Source organism: Vipera ursinii (assembly GCF_947247035.1).
Source record: "Vipera ursinii genome assembly, chromosome: 6".
Taxonomy (NCBI): domain Eukaryota; kingdom Metazoa; phylum Chordata; class Lepidosauria; order Squamata; family Viperidae; genus Vipera; species Vipera ursinii.
In genome coordinates this window covers 88,571,863-88,587,867 of record NC_139515.1, presented here as the reverse complement: position 1 = coordinate 88,587,867, position 16,005 = coordinate 88,571,863, and the positions used below count along the sequence as shown (strand labels likewise).

Genomic DNA, 16,005 nt, shown 5'->3' with positions numbered 1-16,005 from the left:
AGGAGGAGGAGGATTGTGGCGTCCTCAATGCACTCTGAGCTTGATTATTTTCTTGCAGACATTTCTTGACCCAACTAGGGATCATTATCAGGGCTAGAGGAGGAGGAGGAGGAGGAGGAGGAGGAGGAGGAGGAGGAGGAGGAGGAGGAGGAGGAGGAGGACTGTGGGGTCCTCGATGCTCTCTGAGTTTGGTTGTTTTCTTGCAGATGTTTTGTGACCCAACTAGGGAACATCATCAGTGCTGGAAGGGAGCGGGGGTTTGTGGAGAGGAGAAAGAGAAGTGAGGAGGAGGAGGAGGACTGTGGGGTCTCTGGTGCTCTCTGAGCTGGGTGGTTTCCTTGCAGACGTTTCATGACCCAGCTAGGGAACATCATCAGTGCTGGAAAGGAGAAGGAAGGAAGGAAGGAAGGAAGGAAGGAAGGAAGGAAGGAAGGAAGGAAGGAAGGAAGGAAGGAAGGAAGGAAGGGAAGGGAAGGAGAAGAACTGCAGGGTCCTTGGTGCTCTCTGAGCTGGGTGGTTTCCTTGCAGACGTTTCATGACCCAGCTAGGGAACATCATCAGGGCTAGAAAGGAGAAGGAAGGAAGGAAGGAAGGAAGGAAGGAAGGAAGGAAGGAAGGAAGGAAGGAAGGAAGGAAGGAAGGAAGGAAGGAAGGAGAAGGAAGGAAGGAAGGAAGGAAGGAAGGAAGGAAGGAAGGAAGGAAGGAAGGAAGGAAGGAAGGAAGGAAGGAAGGAAGTGAGACAAAGAGGTGGAAGCTGCACAGGCCTTTAAAGATGGAGACCCCGCCAAAGGCAGCCAGCCTCTCCTGACATAATGCCAGCCTCTGGAGAACCTCCCTTTCCAGCAGCCCTCTACCTGGGATCTTGAGGTTCAGGTCACAGGTGCTGCCCTCTCTGAGCTTGATTATTTTCTTGCAGACATTTGTTGACCCAACTAGGCAACATCATCAGGGCTAGAAGGGAGGAGGCATTGTGGAGAGGAGGAGGAGGAGGAATGTGGGGTCCTTGCTGCTCTCTGAGCCGGGTTGTTTCCTTGTAGACGTTTCATGACCCAACTAGGTAACGTAATCAGGGCTAGAAGGGAGTGGGGTTTGTGGAGAGGAGGAGGAGGAGCGTGGGGTCCTTGGTGCTCTCTGAGCTTGGTTGGTCTTGCAGGTGATTCATGACCCAGCTAGGGAACATCCCCAGTGTTAATCTGGAGTTTGCCCTGTTTCTCTTCTAGTGACTCACCCTGTCAGTGTTGCTGGGAGCATTCTTGACGCTTCCTCAATTAGGGTGTTGTTTACTCGGCGTCTGAAGCCAGCCAGCAAGCGAGGTTTTAATCTCCTCCAGAAGGCCCAAAGCCTGGGAGCAGTGCTGTGGGGGGTGGGGAGTGTTCCCAAGGGCTGGGGCCACAGCAGAAAAGGCCCTTCTCCTTGACCCCACCCGCCAGAATTCCTCAACAGGTAGCGTCCATGCTGGCCGCAAGTGGGCAGGCGGATCCCAGTGGGGTGAGATGGCTCCTCAATCCCCCTACTATGGCCAAACAAATCCCACAGGCCAATCTGTCAACTTCCCAAGGGCTAAACCCCCACACCCCCACCCACCCACCCAAAATTCTTGCCTGGTTCTTCTGGGCTTCCAGCACTGGGACTCAAGTAGATGCGACACGGCCATTAACCGCCACCTGCTCTTCCTTCGCAGTCCTTGACCTGCTGGAGGCGCTCAACATCAGCCGCTCGGTACCAGGCATCAGCAAGACCCAGGGTCCCGATCCGGGCATCCCGGCCTGGAAGTTCCGCCGGCGGGCACCCCTCCTGACTCTGCCCTGGGACTACTCCGTCTACCTACTGTCCACGGTGCAAGCCGCCCTCGGCTTCCACTTCGTGGCCCGCCAGAGCCCCGGATCGGAGGGCACCCTCATCTCCTTGGCCTCCCCGGCAGCTGCCAAGCGGGATGGGCACCCCCTCCTGCAGCTCGCATCCAGCACCCGGGAGGACCAGCTGTGGCTGGCGTACCGGGCGGTGCATAACATGGAGCCGGCCACGCTGGTCTTCCCGGGAAGCACCCCTTTTGCCCACGGCCGCTGGGCGCAGCTGGCCCTGAACCTGGAGCCACGGCGCGTCTCCCTGTACGTGGACTGCCAAGAGCCCTTCCTTTTTGAAGGAAGCCGTGGGGAGGACCTGCTCAGCCTGCTGCTGCCCCTCGACCTGCAGATCACCTTTGCCAGTCTGGCCGGAGACGAAGCCAGCAAGTTCCTGGTAAGTCCAGCCAAGGTGGCATTTCGCTGTGACTGGTATCCAGAACGTTCCTAAGCCCACTTTGGTGGCTTATCCTGTGTAACGAGGCCAGTTGGGGTTCCTTCGTGCCACGGACGAGTCTTGCTGAACGCCAAATTCCTTTCTGTGCTTTGGGCAGAACTTACGCCTTTTTATCAGAAACACGAGTAGTCCTCCATTTAGGGCCACAGTTGAGGCTGACACTTCCTGTTAGATGTTTAGTGCCAGCCATTGGCAGTTCCCCAAAAGGGTCATCAGATGGAGGCAAAGAGGCTTCTTTGCTTCCACTGATGAGCCAAGGGTCTCGGACCCACAGCCCCATTGGTGAGAGTGTTTTATGGTCAGGGAGGGACCAAGACCCCCCATAAATACCTCTGCACGAGGGGCTGCTCTTTGTTCTAATTCTAGTTCTATTTCAGCTTCTAGTCTCCATTTCTCCTCCCCTAGTTCTTAGTCCTTCTTTTAGTCATGTTATGCTAGCTTGTTTTATTTTATTTCTCTCTCACATGCAGGCATGAATGCTTTCATGCCAAGTATTTCTTTCTCTTTGATCTATCATGAATAAAGCTAAATATGATTGCATCTCTGCGTGATGCCCTTGCTTGGAAGCACCTTTAACGATTCATTGTGAGAACACCTCACACTTCCGTGGTTAAATGAGACATTTGTTCAGCAGATTTTGCCCCATTTTGCGACCTTTCCTGCCACAGCTGTTAAGTGAATCACTGCAGTGGTTGAGTTAGTGAACCCCGTTGTTAAGTGAATCTGCCTTCCCCAATTGACTTAGCTTGTCAGAAGGTTGCAAACGGGGATCACGTGACCCCTGTACACTACAACCATCGTAAATATGAGTCGGTTGCCAGCCTCTGAATTTTGATCCTAACTATGGGATGCGGTGGCTCAGTAGGTTAGAACACTGAGCCTGTCGATCAGAAGGTTGGCAGTTTGGCGGGTCGAATCCCGAGTGCCGCGTAGCAGAGTGAGCGCCTGTTACTCGTCCCAGCTTCTGCCAACCTAGCAGTTCGAAAGCACGTAAAAATGCAAGTAGAAAAATAGGGACCACTACGGTGGGAAGGTAACAGCGCTCCGTGCGCCTTTGGCATCTAGTCATGCCGGCCACATGACCACGGAGACGTCCTCGGACAAGCGCTGGCTCTTCGGCTTTGAAACGGAGATGAGCACCGGCCCCTAGAGTCGGAAACGACTAGCACGCATGTGCGGGGGAACCTTTACCTTTACCTTTTATGAGGATATTGCAAAGGTCATAACGGTGAGAAATGGTCATAGGTCACATTTTTCAGGGCCATCGTAACTTTGAATGGTCACTAAACAAGCTGAGAATCAAGGCCTATCTGTGCTGCGTAGAGAATTATATGTTAACAGACCCTGGCTCTACAAAGTTGGTAACAGACTCTGAAATCCTTTAAACTTACTCAAACATAGGAAATAATTAATTAATTAATCCACATTGTAAACAGGCTCCAGCAAAGACACAAAAATGCAATCAGCACAATGTAAAGATAATTATAATACAGTTCAAACGAAGAGACACCCCCCCCCGTACACACCATTTGATTTAATTAACCCCTTCTCCATGTCAACACAGGCACATATACACAACCCTCATGTGTCACCCTAGAACCAGCACGTACACATACCCACGCCCTTCAGGACCCACGCCAAGGACACGTGCCCTTAGAGCCTTGGTGGAGCAGTGGGCTAATGCCTCCTTAAGTAACCCCAGCTGCCTGCAATTAGTGCAGGTTCGAATCCCACCAGGCTCAAGGTTGACTCAGCCTTCCATCCTTCCGAGGTAGGTAAAATGAGGACCCAGATTGTTGGGGGCAATTAAGCTGACTTTGTAATAATGCCGCTTTGGGGGGGGGGGGAAAGCCCTAATAAGCAGGCATATACATAGAATGAAGGCTACTGCTAAGCACATTGATTTGTGCTTAAATTGTAAGCCGCCCTGAGTCTTCGGAGAAGGGCGGGATATAAATGGAATTAAAATAAAAAATAAATAAATAAAGCATCTCTTCTGTGCTCCTTTTTCTCCGTAGCTACCCCCACGGGCGAATCCCCTTGCTGTTCGGAATAAATAATTCTCCTTCCCTCACGACTGTCTGGCTTTCATTTTGATTTCTTCAACTTCACTCGGGAACCCCATGTTATTCTTCCGACGGGGGCTAAGCCAGTCTATCTGAGGGGGGGGGGCTCTCTTAAGTTGCGAACCCGGGTGGAATTTTCACGTTGAACAAAACAGCCATGGTTTTAAAGGTCATTTTGGAAATGTATTTTTAAGCCGGGGAAGTAATCCAAGGAGGTGAGAAATAGCAGCCAACAAGCAGACGTTCAAAAAAAGGGACAAGACAGTTATGTGGGGTAGGGGGGGGGATAAGGGGGGGGATAAGGGTTTCAAGGACCTCTTGCAAGTTAAGTTGCGAGAAGGCTGGGCATCAAGAGTTGCTTGGAGTGTTATGGATATTGCTAAGGATAGGACTGGCGTTGCCTTTTCGTCGCTATACACCTCCCCATGTTTGTTAGTTTGTTATTTATTTATTTATTTATTTATTTATATAAATATGTATCATCCTTCTTCCTCCTCCTATTTTCCCCATAACAATAACACTTTGAGGTGGGCTGGGCTGAGAGATAGTGAGTAGCCCAAGGTCACCCAGCTAGTTTTCGTGCCTAAGGCGGAACTAGAACTCAACATCTCCTGGTGATTCACCCAGAATCACTCAGCTGGCTTTCATGCTTTGAGTGGGACTAGAACTCACAATCTCCTGGTGATTGGCCCAAAGTCACCCAGTTGGCTTTCATGCCTAAGGTGAGACTAGAACTCACCGTCTCCTGGTGATTGACCGAGAATCACTCAGCTGGCTTTCATGCCTAATGCAGGACTATAACTCACCGTCTCCTGGTGATTGACCGAGAATCACTCAGCTGGCTTTCATGCTTCGAGTGGCACTAGAACTCACCGTCTCCTGGTGATTGGCCCAAAGTCACCCAGTTGGCTTTCATGTCTGAGGTGGAACTAGAACTCACCGTCTCCTGGTGATTGGCCCAAAGTCACCCAGCCGGCTTTCATGCCTAATGCAGGACTATAAGTCACCGTCTCCTGGTAATTGACCCAGAATCACTCAGCTGGCTTTCATGCTTCGAGTGGCACTAGAACTCACCGTCTCCTGGTGATTGGCCCAAAGTCACCCAGTTGGCTTTCATGCCTGAGGTGGAACTAGAACTCACCGTCTCCGCTTTTTGTAGCTTTATGTCTTAACCGTTAGACATTCGTGACTGTGATGGATTATTTTTTTTGCAGGGCTCCTGGCAGACGGCCGAGATCTCCCCCCATGGCTTCCCCCGCCGCCCTTGGCACTGTGAGAACCTGCCGGGTAAGCGTCCAAATTTCAGGTCGTCGGGCTGGCGGAGTGTGTGTGTGTGTGTGTGTGTGTGAGAGAGAGAGAGAGAGAGAGAGAGAGAGAGTAGTTTGCAGCACTGCTGCGGTTCAGCAAGACCTTTATTTTCCCTGCCACCCACTGACCTAGAACTGGGAGGGTCATCCAGAAGGGACCAAGTCCGAGGGCGCAGCTGAGAGGCCAGGATCAAAGGATTCTCAGCAGTGGGAAACTTTTCTTTCCCTCCAGCCCCCCCTTCCCCCCCCCGCCGACATCTGTGCTGTGGGCCAGATGTTCCCTGTCCCGGGCGGCTGAGAGCCGTGGGCCTGGGCTGGGCTCCAGCCAGACAGGAGGCAACAGCTGCAGAGAGGCAGGCTGGAGCCCCACCAGTGTCCGGGTGGCCCAGAGCCATGGAGGGGGGGAGGGGGGAGCCCTCTGCAAGGGGCAGGCCAGGGGAACGCTATTGGCTGGCTCTGAGCCAAATTGGAGAGGTTTCTCTGCAGGTGGACTGGATGCCAATAGGATATCAGCCATTCTGGCAAGTGGCAGGGGTGTGTGTGTGTGTGTGTGTGTGTCTGTGTGTGTGTGTGTGTGTGTCTTGACTTCACACTCCTGCGGTGTGGCATCTTGTGTCCTGGGCTTCTTGCATTGGTTCCTCCTCCTCCTCATCCCTCCATCCTCCATTCTCCTTCTCATTGCTCCCTTTCCCCCCCCTCCCGTCTCTTTTCTCTCCCCCTTCTCCTCCATCCCTTCTCCCTCTCTTTTTCCTCTTCCTCCTCCTCTGTCCCGTTCTCCTTCTTCCCCTTCCCTTTCCCCTTTTTTCCTTCCTTCCTCCCTTCTTTCTTCTACTCTTTCTCCATCCCTTCTCCTCGTCTTCCTCCTTCTCCTCCAGCCCTCCTCCTCCTCATCCCCCTATCCTCCATTCTCCATCTCCTTCCTTCCTTCCCCCCCGTCTCTTTTCTCTCCCCCTTCTCCTCCATCCCTTCTCCCCCTCTCCTCCTCCTCCTCCTCCTCCTCCTCCTTTTTCTCAGCCCTTCCCACAAACAAGGAACTGGCTAGGATGAGTGCTCTTTCTGTTATTGGCCCAGGTTGTGGGGAGGGGTCTCTGTGAAGTGGCCAGACTCCAAGCAGCCCGGGTCTCTTTGCCAGAGCAATTCCCCCCCCCCATCTCTCGACAGCTGCATCTTCTGGTTGAGATCCAGGATCCGAGCTGGAAATAAATAGAACAAGGCACCCAGAAGAAATCAAGCATACAACCGACTTTTGCACAAGGGATCCCTTTGTTATGCTTTGCATAATTTGGCCTGGTTCTGCTTCAGTCGATTAGATTCAGATGGCGCAAAGGCCGCGTCTGGGAGAAGAAGCCGTGGGGTGTCTGGCTGCACATCGCTGGACGTCCAGCTTAGCTATTCTGTCTGACTTCTCCCAAGTACAAATGTGCAAATACGTATTTTTCCATCAAACAAAGAGCGCACACTTCCTCAATCCGCTTTTCAGGAAGTTGGTTTCAACAACATAAGAGCCAGTTTGGTGGGGGGATTAGCGCTGGCTTAGAAAGCAGCAGGCTCCGAGTTCTAGTCCTGCCTTATGCATAAAAGCTGGCTGGGTGACTTTAGGCCAATCACCAGGAGACGGTGAGTTCTAGTTCCACTTAGACATGAAAGCCAGCTGAGTAGCTTTGGCCCAATCACCAGGAGACGGTGAGTTCTAGTTCCACTTAGATGTGAAAGCCAAGTGAGTAGCTTTGGCCCAATCACCAGGAGACGGTGAGTTCTAGTTCCACTTAGATGTGAAAGCCAAGTGAGTAGCTTTGGGCCAATCACCAGGAGACGGTGAGTTCTAGTTCCACTTAGACGTGAAAGCCAAGTGAGTAGCTTTGGGCCAATCACCAGGAGACGGTGAGTTCTAGTTCCACTTAGACGTGAAAGCCAAGTGAGTAGCTTTGGGCCAATCACCAGGAGACGGTGAGTTCTAGTTCCACTTAGACGTGATAGCCAGCTGAGTAACTTTGGGCCAATCACCAGGAGATGGTGAGTTCTAGTTCCACTTAGACGTGAAAGCCAAGTGAGTAGCTTTGGGCCAATCACCAGGAGAGGGTGAGTTCTAGTTCCACTTAGACGTGATAGCCAGCTGAGTAACTTTGGGCCAATCACCAGGAGATGGTGAGTTCTAGTTCCACTTAGACATGAAAGCCAAGTGAGTAGCTTTGGGCCAATCACCAGGAGACGGTGAGTTCTAGTTCCACTTAGACGTGAAAGCCAAGTGAGTAGCTTTGGGCCAATCACCAGGAGACAGTGAGTTCTAGTTCCACTTAGACATGAAAGCCAGCTGAGTAGCTTTGGGCCAATCACCAGGAGACAGTGAGTTCTAGTTCCACTTACACATGAAAGCCGGCTGGGTGACTTTGGGCTAATCACCAGGAGATGGTGAGTTCTAGTTCCACTTAGACATGAAAGCCAGCTGAGCAACGGTCGCAGTGTCCCGGGATCACCTGCGACTTTTTAGCAAGCAAAGTCAAGGGGGGAAGCCAGATTCGCTTGACAACAGTGCTATTAACTTAACTGCAGTGATTCACTTAACAACCGTGGCAAGAAAGGTCGTCAGATGGGGTAAAATCAATACTGTCTCACTTAGCAATGGAGAAGTTGGGGCTTAGTTGTGGTTGTAAGTTGCGGACTACCGGTACATTACACACTGCATATCTTCAGGGGGTGCATGAGCTTCATTGGCCTGGGTCTGCTGAAAGGAAGAGGTGTCCCAATAACCCCACCCACCCACCCCATTTATGGGCCCTGGAAATGAGGGTTAGGGGTGGAGACCCCTGGAGGCTCTTCTTGACCTGTACCAGGTTGTCCTGACCTCTTGTGTTGCTGACCCACAGGGCTGGACCTGTTCTCTCTGCCCTACGGTCTTTCTGAGAGCCAGTATCTTGATCACCCAGAGGAATCTCCTCTGGATCTGGATTCCTTGCCGCCCTTTGAGCCCTTGGCCCTGGCAGAAACCCACCACTACCAACAAGAGCCCGGCCAAGCAGAACTGCCGCCTCTGGGATCTGCAAGGTCTGCTGTGGCCAGCCTGGAAGAGCAGATCCAGAGGCTGGAGGAGCAGGTGGAGGGACTGGGATCCATGCTGGATATGGTGAAGGAGCAGGTGAGGACCCTACCAGGAATGTTAGCCAATTCCTTCGGAGGCTTGTCTTGGAGACAGAGCTGGCTGACTCGAAAACTGTAAGGCCGATGGGCAGTCCGTCCCTCCAGTGCCCATCTCCAGACCCATCGAGGCAAAATCGGTATTTAGAGGACTTACGTTGGCCAGGAAAAGCTTGTTCAAAAGGGGTCCTGGGTCCCGTGCAATTTAGGGCTCCCGCCTCGATGCTTAGTCCGGGAATGGAGCGCTGACGCCCAATTCCGGTTCTGCAACCCTGACCGCCTGCCCCGCTTCCCCGACAGAACTCCCACCTGCTCAGCCGCCTGAAGTCCCTTGAGCAATGCGAGTGTCGGCAGGTGACCTGCTTTGCAGATGGGCAGCACCACGAGGAGGGGACTTCCTGGGAGCCAGACCCCTGCACCTCCTGCATGTGCATGCAGGGCAAGGTCGAGTGCCAACGGCAGCCCAACCGGATGCATTGCCAGGGTGAGGAAGTGGCTGGGGTTGGAGACTCACCATGCCGGTCTCGGTGCCCTTTGGGGAATTCAGGGCCAGGAATGCGCTGGGCCCTTTTTCCATTTTAGCTCTTGCAAAGAAGAATGGAGTGGAATGGAAGAATAGAATAGAATAGAATAGAATAGAATAGAATAGAATAGAATAGAATAGAATAGAATAGAATAGAATAGAATAGAATAGAATAGAATAGAATAGAATAGAATAGAATAGAATAGAATAGAATAGAATAATGAAGAAATAGACTAGAATGGAATGGAATGGAATGGAATGGAATGGAATGGAATAGAATAGAATAGAATAGAATAGAATAGAATAGAATAGAATAGAATAGAATAGAATAGAATAGAATAGAATAGAATCGGAAGGGACCTTGGAGGTCTTCTAGTCCAACCCCTTGCTCAGACAGGAAGCCATGTACCATTTCAGACAAATGGCTGTCCAGTCTCTTCTTAAAAACTTCCAGTGTTGGAGCATTCACAGCTTCTGGAGGTAAAGCTGTTCCACTGGTTAATTGTTCTAACTGTCAGGAAGTTTCTCCTTAGTTCCAGGTTGCTTCTCTCTTTGGTTAGTTTCCATCCGTTGCTTCTTGTCCTGCCTTTGGAGATTCTTAGGTTGACCCTGTTTTCTTCGGGGGGGGGGGTGATCTGCAGCATGAATTTGACAATCTCCCCCAGTCCACAGAGTTGGGAGAGGTCAAAAACCTGAAGATTAGCTTGGATGGTACGCTTGAGGCCACCATCTTGGAAGTTTTTGACCTGGAAGCCTTGGGCCACAATCCCACATGATATGTCGTCTTCCCGCGTACACCCTGCATTGGCCCGCTTGTCCTTTTTCCTTTGCCCATTTCTCCGCAGGCAGAGGTTCAACAGGTGCCCCTTCCCCTTGTCCTCCCTGCAGGTTGTGCCGACGGCAGGAAAGACGGCGAGATCTGGAAGGCAGATCCTTGTCGGAGATGCCAGTGCAAGGTGAGTGGGCAGCTGTGCCGGGACCAATGCCGGCTTCCTACTTGCGGAAGACAGTGCTCCTCACTTTGCAGACAAGTTTGCAGAATCTTCCCGTAGAATTTGGGTCTCTTTGTGCCACCCCCACCCGCTCCAGGATGGCAGAGTCACCTGTCAAGTGGAGGATTGTTCCCCCGTGCCGTGCCAGCATCCTGCCACCCCCAAGGACGGGTGTTGCCCTGAATGTGGAGACTGCGTGTACAAGGGATACTTGCTGAAGGACGGAGGTCACTTCCTGGAGGATCCGTGCACACACTGCACCTGTGAGGTGAGGGGAGGGGCAAGCCCTGTGCTGCCCCACCCACTCGTAACTGTGGGTTTAGTGGGTTTTATTAGTATTCCCCGCCACTCCCTTCTCCGAAACCCCGAAACTGTCCCACCTGCCAGCTGTCCACAAGACCCTCGAACGTTCCTCGAATGAGATAAATCCACCAGGCATAATTAAATCCGCAACACACAAGGGTTCACGAGGCCTGATCCACAAAAGGGTTCACGAGGCCTGATCCTGAGTCAAGGGCTCGATCCAAAGCAAGGCAGGAATCACGACAACCAGGAAACGGACAGCTAAGGAATGAACATGTTGTTCCCAGCATGGCTTCCATCCGTCTGCTGTGCTAACTAGCCAGCTTCTGATGCAGCCTTTCCCCTCCCGCCTACCCAGGTGCCACTCTAAATAAACTTAGATAAACCTTGCTTTATCTCTCCTACGGTGCCAGGCTGGCACAGTCCAGTGCCAAGTGACCGAATGCCCCGAGCTTTCGTGCCAGGACCGCTACACGCCGCCTGGGCAGTGCTGCCCCAGTTGCCATCAAGGTAAAGAGGTTTTGTGCTATACAGGGGAGAGTGTGTTTATGTGTCGAAGCTCATGTTAGAAGCTGCATTTGCGTTCCCACAGGATCCTTTGGGCAATTCACACACAGAACCCATTATCTACTGATTTGGGCATAGCAGGTTATGGGAAGACAGTCTTGAGCTTTAAAAACTGGTGGGTGGGCAGCTGTTGATGAATTCATTCACTGATCGATTCATTGTTTCAATCATTCATTGATTCATTCATTCATTGAGTCCATCAGGCATTGATTGATTGATTGATCAGTTCATTCATTCATTGAGCCCATCATGCATTGACTGATTGATCCATTCATTCATTGAGCCAATCATGCATTGATTGATTGATTGATCAATTCATTCATTGAGCCCATCATGCATTGATTGATTGATTGATCCATTCATTCATTCATTGTCCATGCATTGATTGATTGATCATTCATTCATTGAGCCCATCATGCATTGACTGATTGACCCATTCATTCATTGAGTCCATCATGCATTGATTGATTGATTGATCATTCATTCATTGAGCCCATCATGCATTGACTGATTTATTCATTGATTGATTCTATCATTATTCATATCAATCATTAATTCTCATTGATTGATTGAGTCAACCATTGATTCATTCATTGATTTATTGATTGTCAACCATTGATTCATTCATTGATTTATTGAGTTGATTCATTCATTCATTATCATGTCAATCATTGATTCTCAATGATTCATTGGGTCAACTGATTGATCATTTCATTGGTCAATCATTTATTCATTCATTCATTCATTCATTCATTCATTCATTCATTCATTTTCGATCATTTATTCATTTATCATGGCAATTATTGATTCAATGAGTCAATTGCCAAGGCTCCAAATTTTCTCTTCTTAAAAACTTCCAGTGTTGGAGCATTCACCACTTCTGGAGGCAGGTTGTTCCACTGGTTAGTTGTTCTGACTGTCAGGAAGTTTCTCCTTAATTCCAGGTTGCTTCTCTCCTTGACTAGTTTCCATCTGTCGCTTCTTCTCCTGCCTTCGGGCGCTTTGGAGAATTCTCCCCCATTGCTGCCGCTAGATGTTTCTCCTGCGGGAGAATCTGCTTTTGGGGTGGTCCGAGGATGTGTCTGTGGGGGTGGGGTGATTCTTTTCTTCTGCAACTGGAAGTTGTGGGTTTCCACAGCACGAATTCTACTTCTCCTAGCTGAGCGACAGGAAGGGCATAATTTGGAAAGAGGAGTCCTGTAGAATAAGATCCAGACGGGTGTATTGATACAGTACAAGACAACCCCAGTAGCTCATGAATGAACTGGGGGGGACGGTCTTCAGTGCTCTCCCAACAGGGCTGTTTTCTTGTGGGGGGCTATCTGCACTGAATACACGTTTCCACCTCTGCGTGGGCTTCTCGCATTCAGTATTCCCTCTGTCCTCCATGATGCAGGTTGTGTGAACGGAACCGCCAGACACGAACACGGGGAGGAGTGGACGCCCCCCACGGACCCCTGCCTGAGGTGCAAGTGCCAGGTGAGCCCCGGCAGTGCCCGCCTGTCCACCCGTGGCTTTCAAGCATTCATCAGAGCTTCTCGGACCCTGAAATCCCTGGAATTCCTAGCGTCACACTTGACCCACAGCCGAGTTGGGCTGACCGGCCAGAGCTAAAAGCCGCTCGGGCATCAGGGCAAGAGAGACGCCAGGAAATATTAAAGACACTAAACCACGCCGTAAAAGTCACAGGCCCAGAGGGAAAGTCAGGGGAAGGCCACAGATTAGGGTAAAAAAAAAAAGGAGAAAATCTTAGATGGTGGCGTACAGATCGTCCTCCTTTAGCAATTGCCTCGTTTAGCGACCGTTTGCAGTTACGACCGGCACGGGGGAAAAAAAATCACCTTGCAATCAGTCCTCTCATTTACGGCTTTCTCGGGTCCGCAAAGCCAAGGAAGGCTGAAGTCAAACCAGGTGGGTTCACTTAATGGCCTTTTCACTTAATGGCCAAGTTACAGGTCCCAATTATGGTCGCTAAATATAAAACAGGCGGAGTTTCCGTCGCACCCCTGCAGGGTCCAGCCTGACTTTTTTGACTGTCCTCTGACTTCAGCCTTCCAGTCAGTTTTGTACGGCCATTTTTCCCCCTCTACGGCGGCTTGTGCCCACATCTTTGACACCTGGACCAAGGAAGCGCCACTGGCCTCTTTAAATCTGGGGCCGGGGGGCCGGGGGGAAGCCGAATCCTTAGCAGGAATCCCCCTCCCAGAAACCCCTCCTTTCACACCCCTTCTTCTTCCCCCCTCCCTCTGCTGCAGGAGGGCATTGCCATCTGCCAGCAGAGGCAGTGTGCCAGTCTGTGCCGCCACCCCGCCCGCCCTCGCCCGGGCACCTGCTGCCCCGTCTGTGATGGTGAGTCTTGGTGAGAGGGAGGGGGGGGGCTCTGGACCGAAAGGGGAGGCACTAGGCATCCCAGACGAACTACAATGACATCATCTAGGCATCCTAGACAAACCATGATGATGTCACTGAGCAGAAAGGAGAGCTAAGCTTCCCAGATAAAGCATAATGACATCATTGGGCAGAAAGGGGGTTTAGGCATCCCAGACAAACCACGATGACTTCATTGGGCAGAACGGGTGTGTGTGTGTGTGCAAGCATCACAGACAAACCAAAAGTCAAGATGCCGTCATGTTTATGACAGGGAGGACAATCAGCCAGTGGAACTGCTTGCCTCCAGAAGCTGTGGGACTAGAGGACCTCCAGGGTCCCTTCCAACTCATTCTATTGTCCTGTAATTTAATCAGCCTTCCCTCCCAAGGAGGAGGCCCATGGATGAGGGAGTCAAGTGGTTGTTGTTTTTTTTACGAGTGTGGTGCAGGATGCACTTTGAAAAGGTTCAAGGCTCTGAACTGCTGCCATCTTGACTGCCTCATCCATGGGCCTCGTCCTTGGGAGGGAAGGTTGATTAAATTACAGGACAATAGAATGAGTTGGAAGGGACCCTGGAGGTCCTCTAGTCCCACAGCTTCTGGAGGCAAGCAGTTACACTGGCTAATTGTCCTCCCTGTCAGAAAATGCCTCCTTAGCTCTCCGTTGCTTCTCTCCTGGATCTTTGCTGCAGAATATTCTGGGGCTGGTCCAGCAGACTCCCCCTTATCCTCCCTTCTCATCTCCATCGCCCAGAGGGAAAGCAGAGGGAAGCAATGCAGCCCAGCACTACAAACCCCATCGTCCCCCAGCAGCGGGAGGCCTCCCTCCCAGTGGGGCCCAGTTGGCCAACTCAGCTCTGCTGCCCCCTGCTGGTGGTTTCCAAAGGAGCGGGGCCAATCTTCCCGGGGCCAATCTTCCATTTGCAGTCCATGTGTCGCCCCCTGCAGGCTGCCTCTGGGAAGGACGCGAGTACCGCAGTGGTGACGCCGTGCAGCCCCAAGACCCCTGCAAGCACTGCCAATGTAAGGTGAGTCTGCTGGCTGGGGGGGGGCTGAGTCTGTCCTGGGGGGGACAGACACCGCCAATGATCTGCTTGCCCCCGCAGGCTGGCGAGGTCTCTTGCAGGCAGGTGAGCTGCCCACCTGCCCTCTGCAGCCATCCTGGCAAGCGCCCAGAGCAGTGTTGCCCCGCCTGTGACGGTAAGTTGCCCCCTCTCTCATACCCACCCACCCACCCCCCGTGCCAGGTTTCCCATCCTCCCACCCCCCCCGGGATGTCCACTTCCTTGCAGAGTGAGAGGGGATGACATTCCCCCTCCCCGGGAAGTTTAAACTTTTCCCAAAAAGTATTTGACCTGAATATCTCAACATTGGCGGAGTATGGAAAATAAAGCTTCCACAACAGGAATAGTCTAGCTTAGCCAGCGTTGCCACAGGAGAAAGCGCAACTCGATCTCATTTTATCTTCCTTGGGAGACGTGGCGGGAATGCAAAAAGTACGGAGAAAGAGAAGGGGTCGTCCAGACATTAATGGCGCACCGTACCTTGTCCAACCTAGAGACCTTCTCCACTAGTCCTCCAGTTACGACCGCAGTGGAGCCCAGCGTTTTGGTTACTAAGCAAGACAGTTGTTCGCCGAGTTTTTCCCCGTTTTGCAACCTTCCAGGCCGCAGCTGTTAAGTACAAGCGCTGCTTTTTTTTTAAAGTCAGCCACACGGTTGTTAAGCGACACTGCTCGTCCGGAGGTCGCAAAAGGGGATCATGTGACCCTGGGAACCGCAACCGTCATAAATACGAGCCCAATTGGCAACACGGTTGTTAAGTGAATCTGGCTTCCCCCATGGACTTTGCTTGTCACAAAATGGGAATCCCGTGACTCTAGGATGCGGCGATCGTCATAAATACGAGTCGGTTGCCAAGCGCCTGAACGTGACCCTGGGGAATGCTGCAGCGGTCATAAGTGTGAAAAATGGTCATAAGTCCCTTTTTTTCAGGGCCGTTGAAACTTTGGCCACTAAATGAAAAAGGTTGCATGTCGAGGGCCACACGTATCTTATCGGAGAGCTAAGTCAGCCTTCACTTAGTGACCACTCAAAGTTATGACAAAACTCCTTGGGCTACTTCTCACCTGGGTTCAAAGTTTCAGTAGCCAGATCCTCGCCCCCACCCCACTGTCACGGGATCGCATTTTGGGGGGCTCAGCAAACGCCCCCTATCTACATTCACATGATCCCAATTTATGGCACCCCAAAACTGACATTCAGTTCTGGTTTGGGGCCAAAACTCCCCATAGCGAAAACAAACAAAACCCCGCCCCTTTAACGCCCATCACAAATAAAGGTCTTAAAATTGGATCCGTCACGTGAGGACTTGCTTTGGGACCGTCACAACTCACAGCTGCGATGGGCAGACTCAGCTGAAGTCGTAACCTGAGGACTTTTGCTACGT

The 16,005-nt window shown here is 51.5% G+C and overlaps 1 protein-coding gene and 1 long non-coding RNA gene across 2 annotated transcripts in view; one reads left to right on the top strand and one right to left on the bottom strand.

Moving 5' to 3' along the window:
• The window catches only part of LOC310642465, a 477,812-nt gene that overhangs the window by 140,125 nt on the left and 321,682 nt on the right, over window positions 1-16,005 (bottom strand). The window lies entirely within an intron of this gene.
• KCP (kielin cysteine rich BMP regulator) overlaps window positions 1-16,005 on the top strand; it is a gene marked incomplete at both ends in the record, with an annotated part of 64,615 nt that overhangs the window by 4,557 nt on the left and 44,053 nt on the right. The window contains 11 exons of the mRNA XM_083366584.1: window positions 1,682-2,238; window positions 5,579-5,651; window positions 8,536-8,804; window positions 9,104-9,287; window positions 10,215-10,282; window positions 10,416-10,586; window positions 11,035-11,131; window positions 12,585-12,667; window positions 13,444-13,537; window positions 14,506-14,585; window positions 14,664-14,757. Of these exons, the coding sequence (XP_083222710.1) occupies window positions 1,682-2,238; window positions 5,579-5,651; window positions 8,536-8,804; window positions 9,104-9,287; window positions 10,215-10,282; window positions 10,416-10,586; window positions 11,035-11,131; window positions 12,585-12,667; window positions 13,444-13,537; window positions 14,506-14,585; window positions 14,664-14,757 (1,770 nt within the window). The remainder of the gene's footprint in view (window positions 1-1,681; window positions 2,239-5,578; window positions 5,652-8,535; window positions 8,805-9,103; window positions 9,288-10,214; window positions 10,283-10,415; window positions 10,587-11,034; window positions 11,132-12,584; window positions 12,668-13,443; window positions 13,538-14,505; window positions 14,586-14,663; window positions 14,758-16,005) is intronic.